The sequence below is a fragment of the Anser anser genome (assembly GCF_964211835.1).
Source record: "Anser anser genome assembly, chromosome: 19".
Taxonomy (NCBI): Eukaryota; Metazoa; Chordata; class Aves; order Anseriformes; family Anatidae; genus Anser; species Anser anser.
Window position 1 is genome coordinate 8,971,673 of NC_139740.1, and position 21,347 is coordinate 8,993,019.

Sequence of the window (21,347 nt, forward strand, 5' to 3'; positions counted from 1 at the left end):
GTTTTGTGGTGAAATCCTGAATGGCTCCAGCCCATTAAAACTGGGAGAGGCTTACAGGGTGGCCAAGCTGGCAGGGGGAGAGGATAACCTGCGGCAAGCGTGTTGGGGGCTGAAGTAGGGTAGTTTGGCCCCAGTAAGCTCGAGCGTCATGTGCTGCTTGTCTGCGGCTGTTTGTTCATCGCTTCAATCTCCTTCTGCAGCTAAACCACCCACAAACTGAGGTGTGTTACACCTGCCATGGGTTTAATTAACCTCTTTAGGCACTTAACAGTATGTATGTGAAATCATCTAAAATGGGACAGAGACACCCAGTGCCTTCGGAGTTCAGCTGCTTGCAGCTGGAGCAGCTCGAGGATCACTTTGGGGCGATCTGGATGGTTCTCAGCACGTCTGGGTTCTTCTGCTCATCGCTCACACGGGAAAAATGTGGGAGCACAAAATGTGGGAGCGCTTACGGAACAGGGGAGGATGGCATTACACGCAGCGTCCTGGAGGAGTCATGAGTACACCATTTTCTCTTTTAACAGAGCGCTGGGCGGATCCCACCTCACCCCAGAGCTAACAGGAAGACTTTAAAAGGCAGCTGGAGGCCAAATGTGGTGTGGTCCCCCTCCCAGCGCTGGCTCTCCAGGGAAGTGCCACCTCTGTGATTCCAGCCAGGGGAAAGGTCTTGCCTTCTGCTCCTACAAAACCACCCAGATGATAAATGCCCCAAAGCAAAGGGTGAAGCTGTGAGTAAAAGCTGGGGGCTGCATATTCCCAGCCTGTTCCCTCATCTGTTTTATTATGGGACTTCTAAACTGGCCATCATGCTTTCCAGAAAGAAAGAAATTAAAGTCAAATCCTTTACTGCTAGAAGAAAACACTATAAGCAACACCACTGATATTTTCAGGGGGAAAAAAAAAAAAAGACCTTCAGCTACTCATGCAGTGTTGACTTTAAGCAGTTTGTTGCAAGTCCACATCTTACTTGTTAAAACAAGGTGTCATCCTGTTTCTTAACAAGTAAATGTATAGGGCTATGCTGTAAATGTTGCTATAGTGGCCTGTTTTTCCTATCATACATGACACCTCTGAGGGCCTCAGAAAGGGAATTTCTCTGCTGTTCAGCAGAAAATGAAGGTGATATTTGGAGTCAACTAAAACTGTAACTCCCAGAGCTCAAGCCCTCCCCAACCCTCACCCCTAAAAGTCCTTCTTTATGCTGATTTCCTTGAGAGTAGGTCACACTTTGCTTTTAGGGCCTGACAACTTGTCATGAGGTGAGGGTTTGAAGAGGTGCCTGCCTTTTACCTGGCACTATGCTTACACAAGTGGCTTTTCTCTCAGGGTACCTCCTTTCTGCCCAGCAATCACTCTAGTTTATAGCTAACCTGCTTCTGTGTGGCCTTGGGTGTGCCTTTTAGGTCTTTCATGATTGCGCTGATTTTGAACACCTGCCCTACAAGTTAGCAGGTGAAAAGTCCTTTTACCATGCAGCTGCCATGGAAAAAAGGATGCAAATACATTAATGAATGAACTCAGATCTGATCTTGCCACTCCCTGGAATAAACGTATGGTGAGAAAAGGTGAGTTCGTGACCTTCCTGACATTCATACAAAAGGTGCCATTGCATTTTGCCTGCGTTTTGGGGAACATCACAGGAGTGATTACATGTTCTAGGTACATCCATCTTCCTTCCCATCATCAAAAGGAAACGGGACCAAAGAGAGCTGCCTGTGATAGTGCTTCAGGCTCTGCTTTGCAGCAGGTTCAGCAAAATCTTTCACCAGAGCCCTTCCCAGGAGCTTTTAAGCTTCCCCTCCATCTTATCTGTCTGATTGTTTAATATTTCTTTCATTCCTGATTTTGATTTTTTTTTTCTTCTCTGCCAGTTTTTTTTTGCCGGACAGCACCTGGAAGTCAGTAACCACACTGCAAAGTCAATGGAAGGCAGCAGGGTCTGCTGTGAGGTCCAGACTGGACTTTGTCCTCCAGTCCTTGAGCTCTGGAGGGGCACAAGAGGTGAGCTGACAACCCTGTTGCACCCACTCAGCAGAACTATCCCTCTTTAATGGCATGAGCCACTACCAAAGGCAGAAACTGCCCACCACAAACTAGGAAATGAAGCAAAAGGCAGAATCATCCACACCACCTAATTTCGAATCCTGTTAGACCCAAGGAAAAACCTTGATACAGGACCTTTCCCTACAGATCTGGTGGAGCAAATCTTCTGAAGTCAATATCTTAATCAGGGATTAAGGCACATAGCACATATCAATGGAACCGTACAGTACACTGATAAAATAAACCTCTCCCCTCCTGTACACACAGCCTATGGTAACTGTTCTTGAGGTACCCTTTTACCTGCGACATCTCGTAATGTTAAAGCCAATCTTAATTTAGGACAAATTTCTAAACTTCATGAAATTGCAGGGGAGGAGGTTTAAAGAACCACAAAGGAGAACTCCCAGCTATTACTGACTTTCCTTTAAACTTTCACTATGAACAAACACTGAACAGAAGTTTCTATGTAAGATTTGCAAAGAGAACACATGGTGTCCTTCAAGATTTCGCTCACACAGTTGGCTAGGGTTCCTGTAAGTATTCCTTGAGAAGGTTGTAATGTGATTGTGCTGATTAGCCTGGATCAGTCTGAGATTTCAAATCTTGCAGGCAAACACCCAAGAATCTAATCTTGGGTGAGATCTTATCTTGCTACAATAGTAAGTTCAGTCATTTCTACAGTAAAAAATAACTGTGTCCCTTCAGCCAGATTGTAGTAAATGGCTAGAACAAATGCTTAGCACTGTTCGATGAAAGCATTTGGCTTTCTCCAATAATACCACCTCCAGTGGGTATCAAACTTAGTATCAATGGTCCAGGCATAAAAGACTAGCAGATTTTTTTTCTTTAGAAAGGAAATATTTGGGATGCACAGCAATTCCGGGCTTCTCATCTTTCTTCTTCCCTCTTTTGAACATTTTTGGTGACAGCCTTCCGCTTGATGGTTCTTCACCATGGACACTGGAACTCTTAAGATATTTAAGTAGATTTGTGACAACAGGGTGATTTGGGTGAGATGATGATGTTGGACCAGATGCTACAGCAAGCAGGTCAACAAACAGCAGGTGCTGGAAGACCAATAATGCTGAAGGACAAGTCCTGTCCAAGAGGAAAACAAACAGCGTTCTTTCATTGTGAGGAAGTAAAAGCGAGGTTGTGTACAAGGTGCACTACAAAATCTATTAGTTACACATATATGTGAAATTTATTGACTGGAAACTTTTAAAATAGAGCCACACCACTGCTTTAGCCTAATGTCTACAGAGGATGCAATTAGCATGAAGGAAGTGGCTGCAGATAGACTATAATTTAGGTACTTGCAGAAGTGGCCAGGCTTAAATGTAGCTTGGAGAACTCTTGATTTCTGTTAGCAGGATACCAGAGAGGCTAGGCTACAGCCAAGCTGGAAAAACAAAACAAACAACAACAACAAAAACTAGGGAACTAAGGACATTTTCCTGAAATTCTAGACATCCATGACTAAGTGTACACCACTGTTTATGAACAGCCATCTGTTCTCTCCTGTCCAGCGCCCTTGGTTTCAGAGCCGTGTAGCAGGGGCTGCGCTAGCGAAGCACAGGTCTCGGGCCTGGGTTTGCTGCTCTCTCATTGCAGCTTTGGTCCCGCTGAGGTAACCACACTCCAAGCCTTTCTAGAGAAGAGACACAGAGTGTCTCCAAGATGTAAATGTTGACCTGAGCAGCCTGAATGGTTGGACATGGGCAGCCTCAAACCCAGGAGGCCAGTTGACATTCCTGGGTGACCGGGGACATGAGCAAGCCCTCAGCCCTCTCTCTGCTTGCCATGCGGGAGCTGCCAACATCCCCCTTCAAGAGCAGACCCTATTTATCTCCACAGGTGGCACAGAACAAGGAAAATGTCTTCCTGGGGGTTCGGTCCTTCCACTGGGGGGTCACCCTTGCAGAGCAAGAAGCCCCACACTGGCAGCAGTGCCTGCCTTTCAGTGCCCAGAGCCCCGTGCCCACAAGGGGAGACCTGGCACTTTCTCCCCGACCTGAGTGGGCTCGGGGGGGGGTGCCTGAGGCGGCCTCGCCGAGGTGACAAAGGCCGGGCCGGCGCCTCCCGGCCTGAGGGGGCGAGGCCAGCAGGGCGAGGCCATGGCGCCTCCCGCCGCCGCCAGGGAGGGCGGGCCGGGGCTCGCCGGGCCCGCACCTCCCCGCCCCCGGCCCGCCCAGGAGGGCCGGAGCCGGCTTCTCCCGCTGCCCGGCGTGGGCCTGGAGGAGAGGCTCGGTTCCCCTTGCCGCGGCCATGGAGGTGTTCTGCGGGTCCCGCTTCTGGGTAAGCAGCGCGCCCGGCGCTCCGAGGAGACGAGCGGGGGCCGGGCTGGCAGCAGGCCCCCGAGGAGAGGGGGGCTCCCGGGGAAGCGGGCGTTGTGCTCCCCGGCCTCGGGGGTCCCTGCTGAGGGTGGGCGGCACTCCCGGCGGGCTCCTAACGGGACTTTCGTGCCCTCTTTGCATCCTCAGCAGCGCCTTTCCGTGGGCTTGCCCTGCCGAGCTTGCCCAGCGCTGGGGTTGGTCACAGCTCTTGTTTGGGCTTCAGAGAAGGGGCGAGACCCTGTCTTGCACCTCTGCCAAAAGCTGAACTTCATATTGATGCCACTGGTTGTTGCTTTCTCCGAGGGTCCTGTGTTGGTGTTGCTGATGTCCGTCAGAGTGCTGCCTGCCAAGCGCCTCGTTGCTGAAGGGTGGTGGGCTCCTGGCAGCTGAGGGTGGTCGCAAGGCTCGCAGGATTGCGGTGACTTGAGTTAGACACTGGAGCCTTCAGCCTTTTGGAAAAGCTGCTTGGAGCAGGTGCTGGGGCTGCAAGCAGGAAAGTTTGAAAAGTGCTGCCGTAGCCGTGTGTGCATGCCGGCTGTTGCAAGTGCTCGGCGCGGCGTTTCCCCGCGGTACAGTAACAGCGTGCTGTTATTTCTCTCCAGTTCCGTGCAGGCAGACCTTATGAAGTCGTGGGGATTTGAGCATGTGTGGAGAACTTGGAACTGCCTTTCAATAAATCACGTTTTTTACATGTTAGTTTGTCTTACATTGACTTAACTCAAGAGGGATTTTTTCCAACAAAAGACCAGCAGGAATGAGAAGGAGTGGCTGGCGATGAAGCTCTTCTTACTAACTGCTAGGAAGGTATTAAAGAGCAACACAAGAGCAACAAGCAATTGGCTCTGAGGACTTAATGCTGGGCTCTGTCTTCAGATAACTAATTACCTGTTAAAATCTGTCTCAACATTAATTTTTAAAAAGAGGACTTAGGTCCTAAGCCATTGGTTACATTTTTTGTTCAATCTCATATTTCCTTGCCAAGCACTCTGCGCGCTCACTGCTACAGCGCTTGGCGGATAAGCTTGCTCAAACAAGTATTTTCACCTCTTATTTCTACTATAAACACTTATAAAACAGGAACAAGCACAAACAGACCAACACTGCTTGCTAGCTATTGACTGCCAGGAGAAGCTTGTCTTAGCTTCTCAAGGAAGGCTTGCGGTGCAACTCCTGTTGGTGCTGAAAGCTTTTGATAACTATTTATTGATACATTAATGTAAAATGTTCCAGCAGTTATGCAGGTTTTGAGTACTTTGGTTCTGTGCTTTGTGCAGCAGTGTTACATAGTACCCTTTGCTATCTTTTTTGTAATGTTGCCAAGATTTTTCAATACAAAATTTATGGAAAGTAATATAAAAGTAATCCAGATAAGGGGTTTTAATTAATAAACATTTCTGTATAGCCTAAATGATGATGAGATCTGAATAAGTTTAATAAAGCATAAATAGTGATAAAAAATATATACCTTCTGTCTTGCTAGAAGTAATAGCACAAATACGATTAACACCAGTTAATCTGGAACATGGCTGAAACATGGTAGTTTGGATTAGCAGAGGAATGCATTTTCTATCCAAGTCTGTAAAGGAAGGTGTCAGGTGTGTTACAAGGCTCTCTAGAAACTTCTTTGTGTAATTATCACATCCTTATACATAAACATAAATTATTACTAAAGAATAAAGAGAGACTGGTTGAAAAGTGAAGAGCGCTGTTCCTCAAACAAGGAAATGAAATACTTTCCCTTTCTTTGAGGAGTGCCATTCACCTGAATGCGGAACCTGTCCCTTCAGCACTTGCCGTAGGAGCAGGGTCATGAGTTACTAGGTCATGAGCAGTGTCCAGCTTTTCTTTTAGGTCTCAAGGTTGGGCAAGACTTCTGGCTAAATCCACTCAATCACTGCTGCATCAAAGTCCAGTAGTCTCTTGGATTCAACAGGATCTGTTGCCTTCTTTTGATAGAATATTCTGCTGGCTGATGAACACTATTACTATTCAGCTTACTGTGATTTCATACTTCAAAGACATGGTCCTTTATTCCAGTTACTCCAGTAATAGAAACATGTTTTGTCAAACTTAAATTTTGGTTCCTCATCATCTTATTCTACATACCTGGCTTTCGGACTCTGGGGAAGAGTTTCTATGGAAGGAAGCTTTGACTTCTTGTTGCCCTGCAGTGTCAACATTGGCATTACTTATGAGATGGTAAGCCAGTGATGAATAATGGGCAAAATACTTGGTCTGGAGTTGTTTAGAGTCAGAACAACCTTCCATCTGTCGAATTGTTTTTTAAAAATGCTACCCAATAACTTTGTGGGATGGAACAGGCAACCCAGTGACCAGCAAGCTAGACTCAGTAGCCAGGAGTCTTATACTATATTTTTGGTAGCCAGCGGCATTTTCCCTGTTAACAGGAGGTGTATGCAGTGAACTGATTTTGTGAGAGAGGTTGTAAGTGATGGCCATGAAGATGACCCTGCAGTCACCTTGAAACGATTTGCTTTGCAAATGCACCGTTCAATAAAAAAAAATGCATCCTTTTGAAAGATGTCCACAAAAGTTAGGGTTTTCTGTTCTGTTGTACACTTTAAGAGGGGAGATCAGAGTGAAAGACAGTTGCTGGCCTGTGCACATAAACTAATGGTGTTCAGCCTTGGAGTTCAGATCAAGGCTTTGATAAAATGTGAACTAGATTTAATGTTCACTTTTTCATAGCTGGTGAACTTCGACTCCTTCCCCGTATTTTGTCAAATAAACTGGATATTTTTGGAAGCTGAATGGCATACTGGTGTCAGTTTTAAAACTGTTTCGAGCAAAAGGAAACATGATCTTCCAATTTAAACAGTTCTTCATTTTGGAGTTTAAACCAACTACAATAGTTTCTTGTTAAAAGGAGGTCAGAATCAAAACAAAACAGTTCAGAGTTAGCTTATGAAAATATTTAGTTTGAGCTAAATCAACTTTAAGAGGTGATTGACTTATCTTGGGTTTTTTGGCTTATCAAAAGTGTTAAGGTTTCAACTCTTCACCCTGATGCAGGGTGGGGAATTTTGCTGGAAATGTCGAGGGGCTGGCTTTTTGTGTTTGTACAGAGGTAAAATAATTTCTTGTTCAACCCATTTTAGAAATGAAAAACTAAAGAAAACACTCTCGGTCACATTAGGAATTTATGAAAGCTTCTGGCTTCTAGCTACTGCTTTACCTGTTGAACATGCAATCAATGATTGCATTGATTGAATCGAATATGCAATACAAATACAGATTATATATAAAAGAGAAACAACCAGAACGTTTTATTTTCAAAAGGCAGTATGAGCAATCTCATAATCTGAACACTTAGAAATACACTGTATACTTAACCTGAGAATTAGAAGCTAGTTGTTGATATCGCCTGGCTGTATTCCCATGCTAAATGCCTTTCGGGAAGAGGCAAATGTGATAGCACACACCTATGGACCGTCTTGTGTGGGTGTGTTATTTATTATTGTTTGCAATTACCTCCTGTTTTGTTGTGTCACATATTTACTGCTGGAATGACGTGCCAGTTAATGTGACCCACAATCTCTGTACCGGAGAAGCAGACACTGCTGAATTATTGCTTTGTTGCTTGTGTCCTCTGCTGCAGTGGGACGCGAGCGCTTCCTCCCAGAAGCGAACGGGGTGGTCTCCCAGGGGGAGTTCAGCTGCAGGAGTGTTTTGGCCAGGCAACGAAACAACGTGAGCTTAGAAAAACAAACTGTGCTCCAGCGTACAGTCTTGTCTTTCTGTGGCCAGACTCTCTGGGTGTGAACTGGCTGTTGGAATAAAACACTTCATCTCTGCAGTACTCGGGTATTGTTGGGATGATGGGTTGCATTAACACTGTAACCAACAAACAGTCTGTGCATAGGCCTAAGGAGGAGCTTCTTTTTTCTTATTTTTTCAGCACAAAAAGGACAAGTGATATAGTACCTCAAATGAGAGACCACAGCTTCTAGTCAGTTGTCAGTGAGATCCGGGCTTGTTCTTTTTGATGCTGCTTAGCCCGTAGAGCTCGGTTTTCTCAGCTACATGTGTCTTGGTATCCTGGCATCTGTCTCTTTTTTTTTTCTGTACCACGTGCAGTGCTGTCTCATTCTGCATCCAGAGGCTCTTGAGTAATTCAACAGGAAGTTGCAGCAACTTTCAAAAGTAAACAATACCTCAGACTTGTCTTTGAGAGAGCCTCGTATATCAGAGCACAAGCACCCCGTTAACCTTTATATTTGCAGATAGTCCTTCACTTTGAATCATTGTGTGAAATTTTGTTGGGTTTGGACTAAATGTCGTGCCGTTCCCTGGAAATGCAGCTTCCTGCTCTGTTAGTTAACAGTGCCACCCTTCTCCCCTCTGCATAATTTCCCTTCTTGCTTCCTCATGTATCATGCTTACGTTTCTTTTTTTCGATTCAAGTTGACTTAGAATAGCTGTAGGAGGGGAAAAATGCATCTTTCAAGGGAGATGACAAACAACGTGCTCATAACACGTGTACAAGTTTATTAAAACAAAAAAACTTACGTTATATGGCCCTGAATTAAATAATAAAGCCTAGCATTTCAATTATTCTGTTGCTGTTTCAACTAAGCTAGTTCCAGCAGAGGAAGAATGAAGTGAAAGGTGGTAGCAGGTCATTGCAAAGGGGAGATTAAGCAGTGGGGTGGCATCATCCGGACTGGCTGTTCTGTATACATCAGCTTCCCCTTCTGCCACGCTGTAATAAACACAAGGTTCAGTGTTTATAGATACTTTAAGATGACACAGACCTGCACATAATCTTTATTAACTGCATTCACTGTCAGATAACAGAGTCCCAATTACATAAATCTCTTCACAAACTATCGTGTCGGGTGTCTGTGTTCTGTCTTGTGTTAGGCCGGCGATCAAAATCGGTGACTTGAGCGGTCTCTTCAGACATCAGGTCTGGGAAGTTATTCTCTCGCAAAGGGTGGCTGTGTTGGTAACATCCTGAACTTAAAAGCAATTGAGTGCGCATGCTTAAATCTTCAAAGGATATTAACATTCTTGAACTGACTTGAATGGAAGCTGTTAATAAATGACATGGGCATCAGATTCTGCAATGTCAAGAGAAGTATAAATATTTGTTATTAGATCTGGAGTATTAGCAGGGACCTGTTACCATTCATCTGTGCATAAACATAGTAATAGACTGCATTCAAATCTGTCTGGAAAAGGCAAAGTCTGGATTTGAAACTTGTGAGTAAAACTTAGTGCCAGTGAAAGCTGCCAGTATCAAGGATTTGTGGAGTCCCTCAGTGACAGCTGCCAATTAATGAAGCTCATGAAAATGACATTTGTTGCAGTGGAATATGTGAATGTGATTGCTCATGTTTTTAAAGGAAATTGGCGATTGCCATTTCCTTCAAACCAGCATGCTGACAGGGCAGTCCTCAGTGCCCAGGTGCACTGCTGCTTTGTGGGAGATGCTTCCAGAAGGCATTTTGGTCACACAGCCTCGCTTGTCCTTCCCTTCTGTGGGGTTCTGGGGATGGGCCAGTAAAACTCGAGGGCGCCTCAGGGTGGAGCGGGTATGGAACTGGGATCCTGTTGTGAAGAGTCAAGGTCCCACCTTGCTTTGAATGTGAATTAAAGCCCCACAAGAAGACTATCTGTAGCAAATACCAAGGTCAGATATGTTCGTCAGCTTTTGACACAGCTGTTTCTCCCTGGTCACAGCTCTGACTTTTTAGTTTAAGCGACGCAGCCAGTACGTACAAGCTGAAGGGGTCGAGACTTAGGAATTCTATAAAGTTTGCCTCCTGAGAAAAAAATATTTGAAATTAATTATAGCGTACTTGAGGAGCTCCTTAAAATGGAGTTCATTTAATCACTACAGTTAAGAGTATAAAGCGTTTTAAGATGGGGCTAACCTACCTGGTAGGCAATTTGCTATGCTACTGGAGATATAGTCCTTTCCTTTCTACGCACGTAAATCTGTAATATATTAAAATGAAGAGGCTCTTACTGTTTAAAATTTAATTTAAAAAAATTCCTTTGAGAAACCTATTAAATGGGATCTTTGATTTTTCCAGTGAGCTAATGCTCCATTTGTCTCCTGATACTGCCGCGAATATGATGGGCCATTATCCAGTCACACGTTATTTGGCAGAGCTGAAGGACAGCATAGCAGGCAAGCAGCCAGAGGAACGCATTTATGCTTTTACACGACCAACAGCCTTGCTTCTGTCTTGGGCCTGTGTGAGCTGGCACCTCGTCCCTGTGCTAACGTGACGGCAGCATGAGGGGCAAAGTCAATGCAGTAGAACTTAGATCCTTTGCAGTAATATCACGTGTTGGTGTCATAAAGCTTTGAATCAGAACACAGTAAGGAATGAGGGAAGGGGGAGGAGAAAAAATGTTTCACAAGAGTTGTCCTGAATTTCAAAGTCATTTGGTTTCAGAAATAATGACTTCTTTTTCTTTTCCAAAATTTCTCAGAATACGGAAATACATTTGATGCCTATGCAATTAAAAAATGTATAATCCTCATTTCTTCCTTTCCCCCCAGTTGAATTACACGTATTTTAGAATCTCCCCCTTCTCTTACACACATAGTTTTCTTCCTCTTTCATTTCCCTTTGCTATTATGTATATTTGGAAACATGGGAAAATCAAAGGGAAAAATTCTCCGCATTCTGCATATCATCTTTGTATTACAGACATGGGAGGTGAGAGCAGGCAGTGGAACAAAAAGCATTAAAAAAAAAAAAAAAACTTCAGGCTTTTATTTTTGTTTCCTTTGAAAAAGCAAGATATGTTCTCTGGGGAAATAGTTTACTATCGGAAGTTCTATTGAATAGAAAATTGTGGTCATTAGCAATCTTCATATGTAGCAACACTATATTGTCTGCTTCTTTTTTCCTTTTTTTTCTCTTGCCCCAGTACAGAGTTGGTACCTCTTGCTTAAATGCTGGTGACCTGAAAAAAATCACTTTCCACGTCTAAGCCTCTTCGTGGCAAAGTGTGCAAGTTCTGCCTTGTTTGGGTATTTGGTGTGTCATTATTGTAAGCATTCAGCAATTGGGCCTTCGCTGTCTTACAGAAATTCTTTAACGATGGCACTCCTCTTCATATCAGCGCTTCCTGGGCAGGTTCAGTTGCAGGATGTTTGTATAGATCATAGTTAAACATGATTAATTTAGAAATACAGGTTTTCTGGGTGTTGAAAATCAAGTTTTAAGCTTTATGTTCGTGTTGCTTAGCTGGTGTTGGATAGAAATGTTGCGTGCAATTTGTTTGGGGTAAGACAGCGTACCAGGACAGTTGTGCCTTGGCTCTGATTCTGTGATCAGCATATTCCTTTTCCATAGTCACCTGATTCCATCTTTTCTTTATCTCTGAATTTTTTGACTTCACAACACCGAAGGCCAGCCTTCCCTTTATGAAGAAGGGGAGAGAGTAGTTGAAGAGAGAGAGCATGCATTTCCTGATGGTGATACCTGTAGTGGTGCTTTGCAAGCTTTTTCTGACTGAAACTACTGTCGTGGTTTTGGGCATTTGCTCTTTTTCTGATTAAGAATGACTGAAATAAGTAGGTCTGCAGACTGAGAGATGGGTACGGTTCATGCAGATTAACCCCAGAAGGCAGGTAGAGTGCAAGTGCTCATCTGTGTTAGGTGAGCCTAGGGCGTTTCTGGGAGCGATAAGCCAGGCTTTGTTTTGGCATTAAAGCTCATTAGCACCCAGTGTGGCCTTGCCCTCCAGCCTGCTGCTGGGTTTGACTTCTGTCAGGACTTGGTCTCCGCCAGTGACTGTCACCACCAGCCTGTCACCGCAGGCCGCCACCTCTGCGGCCTACCTTGATTTTTGGTTGTTCAGTCCACAACCATAAGCTACCTTGTACAGGCTATAATCTTGTGCAAGGTTTATTTGATCTCTTAAAATAAGCCACTAAATTTACTGTTGGAAAAGAAAGCTCAGTGTCCCACATGCTGTCCTTCACTAATGTAGATAAGTGTTGCAGTGTGTTTTGTAAACAAAAAACCACTCTGCTTATTGCCATACTATTAAACACGTACTTTCAGCCCCATCTTCTTTCCAAGCAGTGTTGCTCTGGTGTTGCAGTGGAGAATGTCATTGTCTTTTGCCCTGTTTTAAAGGGGGGAAAAAAGTTGTTTGTGTAATCACATAAGGGAATTGAGTTGTGCAGTGGTCACTGTGGATTAATGAAGCGTGTTACTCTTTCTGTGCACAAGGGTGAAACTGTTCCTTTGGAAATGCAGATGAATGATCTTGCTCTGAAAAGGCCGTTTGAAACTGGCAGCCTTCTGGAGAAGTGCAGCCGAGAGCTTGTTTGCAATTGTGCTCTAAGACGATTACTAGAGTTTGCCCTGAAGAGTTTACCAGCAGGGAACAAGCAGAGGAGATGGACAGCAGCTAGAAGTGGGAGGTGAGACAGGCTGAGATGAAGCCTGTGGTGTAGTTAAGACTGAGCCCGGATAATTTTTGGTGTTGTAGTTCAGAGCTGTAACTGCAGAGCAGTCCTTGTGCTTGGGAGGACACCGTGCGATAGAGCTGAGAGAAGCCATCGTTATTTTTTTGCCAAGCTGTGCAAGTGAAACTCACTGGCAGGATACTTAATAAATCTAGGGGCAAGAGGGTAAGAAGTCTTCTCTGCACTGAAGTCCTGACTGTCAGTGTCTTCTACAAGAGATGCTATTTCCATGTTCATTTGCTGCAGGGAAGAGTTGTTACTTTCAGTTATTCACTTCCCTTTTCCTGTGTATCTTTGCAGCCAGCTTTCTTTTTTAATCTGATTTTTAATCTTAAATAGCTTACTGACTAGTGATAACCGGCAGAGAATCAATGGTATGGCACATATTAACCTTGGGACAGTGTGAATGACATCAGCACAGTGGCCTTCACATTCCCAGCAGATAAAGAATGAATTTGTGTTTCCTGCCATTTTTGCAATTCTTCGTGCTGTATAGTATTCTCAGAGAGACACATGTATTAATTTATCCATTCAGTGAAGATAACTGTTTGAGTTTACAAAAGATATGTCTTCCCTAGGGTTTAGAAGCCTTCCTTTGCAGGCTGTATGAGAAGCATTATTGCAGCATCAGCTTTTTCCTGGGTCAAGCCAGTGTAAGGCACTTTTATTTTAAACTTCTGTGGTAGACTAGGAGTTGGTTTAGACTTTAAACCAAGACCAGAACCACAACTGGTCTTTCTCAGCATGCTCTGTTAATACCATCATTGGGGCTTGGGAAAGGGAGAGACAGGAATTTCACTGCTTGTTTTTCAGTGTAGCTTTAGGCTCTCCGTTTGTTCCCCTGTTTCTTTGAAAGCTGTGAGGGTTGATGTGCAAGAAGCCCAAGATATATTGCTTTGTACAGTTGGTTCCCTTATGGCCATTACCAGTTTTAAAAATGGCCTTTTCAATAGTGGTATTCTTTTCCAGAGGGGAAAGTGTAATAGAAAATATTAAGTATTAGAACAGATTTAATGTTGCTCAGGGCTTTCCTCATTGAATATTGTCCTGTAAATCAAGACCGTGTATTTAAAACTGATCACCTAAATGTGAGCCCTGCTGCACAGAGAGGTCATGTTTATCCAAAGATTGTGACTGGAAGGCGGGTATGATGGAAAGATGCTTCAAGGGGCAATGTGCATGACATTCGTAGCTGGCCAGCAGGAAGCCCCACTAATCTGTAGGTTTTATTCTCCAGGAGACCCCTTGTCTGCTGTGAAGCTGTAACAAGCACCTCTAATCTTTTTCCCATGGATGTTGCCGTTACATTCAAGTATCGTTACAGGGTTCAGAAAGCTGTGTGTCCAGGGAGTTCAGTACAGCAGGTTGGTACTTCTGTAATGCTTGTAATGCTTCTGTAATGCCAGCAGAGCCTCCAACCGGATCCATGGTACTGCATCCAAGGGAATGCTGCTGCTTACAGACAGTTGCCACTGAGCTCTTTAGCTGCATTGAGGAGCCACGTGGGAGTCACAGGTTATTGCCCTGAAGACTGTGTTGCCTGTGGGGAAGCAAGCTGATGGTAGTTAGCTGTGGTGGAAACGCTAGCTGTTATGGTTTCTCTGGGATGACTTTTCAGAGAAAGTGGTGTTTCCCTGCATGTGCCCCATGTGAAATGCTGGTTCTTGGGTCACCTTTGCTCAGTGTCACCCTGGCCCTGTGTCACGGAGCTGCTTGAAGTGTTTCCAGTGGGTTTTCACTGAAGGGGCCCTGAGGCAGAGCTGTGAAGCACGCAGGGAGGTGGGCAGCTCCCAGGACAGCACGGAGCTGTGAGCCGAGGAATGTGTGTGCTAGCCAATTTCAGCGTGCTGGACCTTTCAGCAGCAAGCTCAAAGAGCTCAAACCCAGACAGCCCAAGGTGAGCATTTTTATTCTCAGTCAGAATGGGATGCAGGCAGCATTTAACTTGCCTTGCTTACCAGGACAGAGTTCAGAACAAGCAAAGGCAAAGCCAGGTTAAGGCAGGAGTGTTAAAGATAGGCGTCAGAGAGCTGGTCCCCTCCAGCCCTTGCTTCTAGTGTTTGTTCTGAGGGGTGGAGTTCCATGACTTGGTTGCTGATTTAAAGGGTATTTAGCAATATTTAACAACGTTGGCTTGGTTGGGATAGATCGTCTTGAGCTTTAGTGTCATATTCTGACACAAAATGAGCTGCTTAGGGTTGGAGTGGATGTTGGGATATATGCTTTCCATGGGGTGATTTATAGCACGAAGTGGAACTGCCAGCTCCATATGAACAGATGCAGCCTGGTAAGAAATGCATCTTTTGGATTCCCAGATTAAAGAAAAACATTAAAGAAAAAAATAATCAAATCATTATTCGCATAACGGTGAAAGGCATGGCATTATTGTTCACTACAGTCCAGTCTTAGCAAGAGTTTTGGGGGAAGGAAGTAATTGGTGTGGAATTATACTTCTTAAATGTTTTAGGTACTGTCTTCTAACAGAAGCCCCTCTTACTGTATGCAAGAATGGAAAGTCTGCTCTCAGAAAACACCAATTCATTGAAAGAGGATCTTTTTATGGAAACAGATCTCTTTCAGGAAAGCTTACTGATCTGGTTCAGGGTAGAACTGGACCTGGGAAAGCATTACCAAAAGAGTAGGTAGTCAGGTCTGCCACCTTGGTTGCAGGTTTCTCCTTCGGTCCACACCTCCATTTCCCGAGTGCCATGCAAGCACTGAAGCAGCAGACTCCGGTTGGTCGTGGAGTGGGTGCTGGTTGTACCTTCACGTAATTTTGGAGAGGTTCCACTTTCAGTCTTGGGGATAATTCAGCTGAATTTCAAAATCTTAGATGTTTTTCTAGGACATATTTTTTGTTTTGTGGCCAGCTGTATTTATACGTTCAAAAATGCAAGTCTTTTGCCTAGTTTAAATAAGAGTTAATGAAAACCTTTAAATGGCTTGGCAGCCATACAGTCTGTGTCTTGGATACAATAGTCAGCTTGTGTTCAGTCTGAAGTTAATGGACATCTGGGGCAGCTTCTAGGTGGCTGTCAGACAGAAAGCCATTTCTGGACGTCCTGGTCTTATAGGAAAGGTTTAAATTAAGTGTGCCTTTTTTTTTTTTTTCTACAAATGTCCCTGTAAATAGAATCTTTGTTTTATTCTGTGCCCAGTTATTGCTGTTCTCCAGTTTTAATTTTCCCAGGATTTTTTCAAGCAAAAAGAGCAGGAATGCGAACATGCTCAAGACACTGCAAAACCACATTTAATTTAAAGAGGAAATGAGCATTTTATTGAATAAATGCTGGTAGATAAGTACCAGCTTTAGAACTGAAGAGCCCTTCAGCTCCAAACTTCCTGAGGGCATCTCCTGCCCCAGGCAGGGGAGCTGCTTGGGGGGCTTGTCACATTCAGAGTATCTTGATGATGAGCCAAAAGTGGGTCCTCCTTAAATGTCATCTTCCTTTTAGAGACCTTCTCATTGGAGGACAGCACTGAAATAGTTTGAATACGAGGCTGGAGTTTTGTTTGTTTTTGATCTTGTATTTGAATTGCAGTGTAATTGCCTCTGTGTTGTTGATTCAAGACCAAAGTTTCCCCTAGGTCTGGACAAACCCGTTTAGGGAAATTGAAGTGTTTTTATTCCCCTGGCCCACACTGGGTGCTTGTGTGCCTTGAAAGGAGACATTTCTCGTCTGGAGAGATAGTGACCCCGTGGCACTAAAGGGTGCAGTTCGGATGCACAGCCAAGGGATTTGTGCCACCCTCCGCCGCTTCCAGAGGTCTCTGCCATCCGTCTTTCAGTGGTGCCAAAACTGAAGTACTGAGTGACAAAACTGTTAGAGTTCAGCCAAACCGTCCTGCAACCTGCCAAGGCTTTGTAGTTTCATTGTACTTAGGAGCTCCTCTTAAGTGTGTTAAGTGGATGGATGCAGTGATGCATGGCCCTTCTGACAGATCATTGCCAAGATCCAAGGGTTGTAAGCACACTGTGGCTCTTCACTTCTCCTAAAATTAGCCATTGCTTTCAGCATTTGATCTCTTTGGGATTGGTAAACAAAAGCAGGCTCAGAAATACTTCTTCAGAATTTACATTCAGACTAGTCAGCCCTTCATTTGTAAGGGGTGGGGAGAAGTGGCACGGCTTAACTGAAACATGCCTCTACTGAGAGCTCATACCACAAAATAATTAGGTACAAGTAAGTGATTCTAGCGCAGAGATAAGATATCTGTGGTTCAAGTATGCCTTGGTTTTATCATCTGCTTGTTACTGATACAAGAAAGTAATTTTACATTTCCTGCAAGTAAGTAATTATCTACCACATTGGAGATGACATGTCAGATGGCAAAATGCAAGTTGTGAATTTCCAGTAGATTTGATTAAAAAAAGGCTCCCCTTAACTATACTGAAATTTCTATTTTAGTTTGAACTTTTATAGCTGTGTGTTTGTATGTGGTGCATTCAAATCCTTAGTTAAAAATTGCGTGAGATTTATGGTGTCCTAGGTTGCTGATGGAAAGCATTTCCCGCAATGCTTTCAAGAAACCCATGTTCCTACTTGCATGTAAAATACATTCCTTTCAACTTTGTTTAGAACAGGGAAGTAATTATCGTTAGAGGTATATGAGCAAGAACGATGAGATTTTAGTCAGAAATGCATTTTTTTTTCTAGATATAAACCTGATTGTTTTCTCCAATGCTGGACAGTCTTACTGGATGAGTCCTGAAGTCTAGGGTTTTGCCTTGAGAGAAAGCTCTTATTTAGAACCTGCAAAGTCCAGGCTGGGAATGTCTGAGAAATGTTGTAATATCATCACCTCTAACTAAGCTTTAGCAAAGAGACAGAAACGATGGATTTGTATGCTACAGAATGTGTGTCCTGCTCTGAGACAGAGGAGGGCAGAAGTCTGTCTTTTTTTTTTTTTAAGCTTTTGCCAGTTTTTATAACTGTACTTAGGCCTTTTACTATAGCAGATTAACCGCAAGCTGTTGGAATAGCTTTTACTAAGGCCATTTGCTAACTCCAGCAGAATCTGGATGCAGCTTCCTCAAGCAGATGTTCCAGTTGGCAGTGCTTCTGCCTCTCTGTTAATAACTGTCTCATTTTTTTTCTCCAGGATTCAAATCTTTCGATACACACCGATAATCCAGACCTGACGCCGTGTTTCCAGAATACTATCCTAGCATGGATTCCTAGCATTTATCTGTGGACTGCCTTACCCTTTTATCTTCTCTACCTAAAGCGCTCTAAAAGAGGGTACATCGTGCTTTCCGTGTTGAGCAGGTTCAAGACGGTAAGATGTCTTTGCACTGTTCTGCAAGTACCGTGCAGTTTTTAGTTCATGAGCATTAGTTCAGTGTCAAAGCAAATGCTGCAGGTAGGGTTTAACCAAAATTCTTTCTGGTTTATGGGTGAACTTGCTTATAGGAAACAACAATGTACGTACAGATTTCTGAGGAGGCACACCAAAGGATAGCTCATCTGTTGGGAAATCCTGCAAGCACACCTTTCTGGGTAGAGTGAGGAGTTTATTATTCTGCAGAAAATAATTCACCCTTTTGGTGAGCCAACACCACTTAAAGCTGCAAAACAAAGACCTAAAGGTAACTGTAGTGAAAACTTCATCTCGTTGTGAAAATAAGCACAGGAAAGTATTTTTTCAAGCCACTCTACCCACTTAACAGCTATGTGATTTGTCTGCATCTTGTGCCTAAGAGATGGCTGATGTCAACAGTTCCTCTGGTTTATAAATGGCTAGGTCTAAGGAAAGCAAGCAAGTCACTTCCCATAGACCATAAGAGAATCGGGTTATCCTGGAGAAAAATTCCAGGCATCTGCTTCAGAGCATGTCTGCCTTTAATCTACACGTTGCCTGTGTTTCTAATTAAAACTGACTAGTATGGGAGGGGAGAAAAAAAAGAAAAAACCCAACAGGTAAATACATTAATCTTTCTCCTAGTTGTTTGCACATCCCTTGCAAAACAGTTGAGACTGGATCCTTGATTTGATTGCGGTGGGACAGTTCCATTAGCCTAAATGCAGCTGGTCACTGTAGCAGTGTTTTGTTTTTCTGTCTCGCTGGGAATCTTGGAATCATAGTGGTTTTGCTAGCCCTGTGATTGCCCTTGGAGATGAGTTTACCAAATGCTGTTTCTGTTTGACTACTTTCAGCTGTTTGGTGTCCTGCTGTGGTGTGTGAGCTGGGCAGATCTCTTCTACTCTTTCCATGAGCTCCTGCAAAGCAGAACACCACCGCCAGTCTATTTTGTGACTCCGTTGATTGTTGGCATCACTATGGTTCGTAGCTGTTTCTGTTAATTGTGACTAATAAGAAAACTGTTACTTACATGCATGAAGGAGGAAAGGGGTTCCTTTACATTTATTGTCTAACCCTGTGCTCTCTTAACTGAATGATTAGTATTTGGATTAGTGAAACAAATTTTGCCAACTGAAGAGACCACAGTTACAGACATCTCTCTCATGCAGACTCACCTATGTAAATTGAAATCTTTATAATAGAGAGATTGTTCTGCCTCCCACCTTGCTCTCATCTGTTTCTCCAGGCTTGTGATCCAGGTGTGGAGAGAATTTGGGTATGACTTTGCCTAAACGGGGAGATACGATACAGCTTGGCTTGTGCATTGTTCAGTATTGTACTGGACTTTGTCAGATTGTCTGTCTTATCTGTTGGTTGTTCCTCCATCAAACAGAAACCAAATTTGCTTTACCTAAGATAACAAACAGGCTTGGGGCCGTTGTGTGAAAAATGAAGCTGTAAAATTTGCCCATTAAGTTTTTAATTCCCTTGGTAAGCTTAATTTATTTTTAATGCTGTTTTCTAGACGAGTCATGATTGTCCATCTGGACAGGAGAAATGACAGGTCTTAAACTTGTTTAATATATTTATAGCTAAAGTTTAATTGTGTGTGGCCCTAGGTACAATGCCTGATTTAAAAATTGGATTATGTAGCAGAGGCTCTGAAAATGATAAAAAACAAATTATTTCATAAAGTTATTCTAGGCTTCCCTTAGGCAGGGGAAGTTTTGTCATTGACTTCTGTAAAATTATGATGGGGCCTTTTTTCAAAGTGGTCCTGCTGCCAATGAGAGTGTGAATAAGGGGAGCAGTGGGACAGGATTGTGTTCACATGTTCCTGTACTTACTTTTCACAGCTGTTAGCTACATTGCTTATTCAATATGAAAGACTGAGAGGAGTTCAGTCCTCTGGGGTGCTCATTATCTTCTGGTTTTTGTCTGTGCTCTGCGCCGTGGGGCCTCTCCGGTCTAAGATCATGACTACAACAGCACAGGTAACATGCCATCCTTGTTAGCACTTGGAGAACAGGAAATGTAGCATTAACATCTCTGTGAAGGGAATGAATCACCAAGTTTGGAGTCAGACCTGAAGCTGGCTTTTGCCAGGAAGAGAAATTTGGTTCCATTGCCTTGACTCAGACTGGTCTAACTTGAAGGGAACTGGGGTTTCTCCTGTAATGTCAAAGATTTTGCTTAGCCTGAGGCTATACTGGAAACCTGATAGACATCTGAGGGCTGTACCAACACTTCGTGTGTGTGTGTGTACATGCACACGCATATACACAACACACATGAACAGGCTCTCACTGTTTGTTTGTTTTCCTTCCCTTCCCTTTCTCTTTTCAAGCCCCCTGCCATGCTTCTATAGGAATGGGCAGTGATCGAAGATAATGAGTTTTAATAAGTAATGTTCCTTCTTTTGTTGTTCCAGCAGCTTGACCGTATTATACAACTCCGTAGGCTTTCTTTTTGTCAGTGACCGATGTGGTGAGGACAGCATTTTGACTCCAACTGTGGCTGTAAATAGAGACCAGAAAGTTGGAGGGAGAGAAAACAAACCTGGGCTGCTATGATTCCAATTTGAAAGCATAGCAGGTTCTCCCACAGTAAGAAAGTTGTTTTTCACAGAAACAAATTTCACTAAGTAGGGCAAAGCAGATTGTTTCAGTGATTAGATCATCAAAGACTAGGAATGAAAGAGAGTATTTGGAAAACATTAAGGTGATTGCTTCTCCTCAGCGAAATCAGTGTTGATTCTGTTTGGTGATTTTTTTTTTATACACTTTTTTTTTTTAAACTACTAGCAGTGTTATCCTTTTACCAAGGATCTTGCTGTGTCAGACTGTTGTAAATATTCCAGCAGAAACTGAATCAAACCTTAAATGACAATCTGTGTAGAGCTTTTTCAGAAGGTAGCCGCAATCATGGTGAGACCCTCTTGTACACTACTTAAAGTCAATTTTAAAATTGTGGTACTGGTGGATAAGTACAAATATTGGACTATCAATGATTGAATTCTTAATGAACTTAAAATTCTGTGTGCAGAGCCTTAGAACATCTGTGGTAGTATCCCTCCTATTCTTGCAACTGCCAACAACCAAATAAATATTCTTTCTCTTGCACTTAAGGACTAAAAGTTTTAAGTGAACAATAAGAGCATTCACAACTGCACTGGGTTATGAAAGAACCGTGTAAGG

At 43.5% G+C, this 21,347-nt stretch overlaps 1 protein-coding gene across 2 annotated transcripts in view; it reads left to right on the forward strand.

Moving 5' to 3' along the window:
- The first annotated feature begins 4,188 nt into the window (after nt 1–4,188).
- The window catches only part of ABCC3 (ATP binding cassette subfamily C member 3), a 48,471-nt gene continuing 31,312 nt past the window's right edge, over nt 4,189–21,347 (forward strand). For both annotated transcript variants that reach the window (XM_083805681.1, XM_083805682.1), the window contains exons 1-4: nt 4,189–4,344; nt 17,950–18,126; nt 19,005–19,130; nt 20,007–20,144. In XM_083805681.1, the coding sequence (XP_083661807.1) occupies nt 4,315–4,344; nt 17,950–18,126; nt 19,005–19,130; nt 20,007–20,144 (471 nt within the window). In that variant the 5' untranslated portion in view covers nt 4,189–4,314. The remainder of the gene's footprint in view (nt 4,345–17,949; nt 18,127–19,004; nt 19,131–20,006; nt 20,145–21,347) is intronic.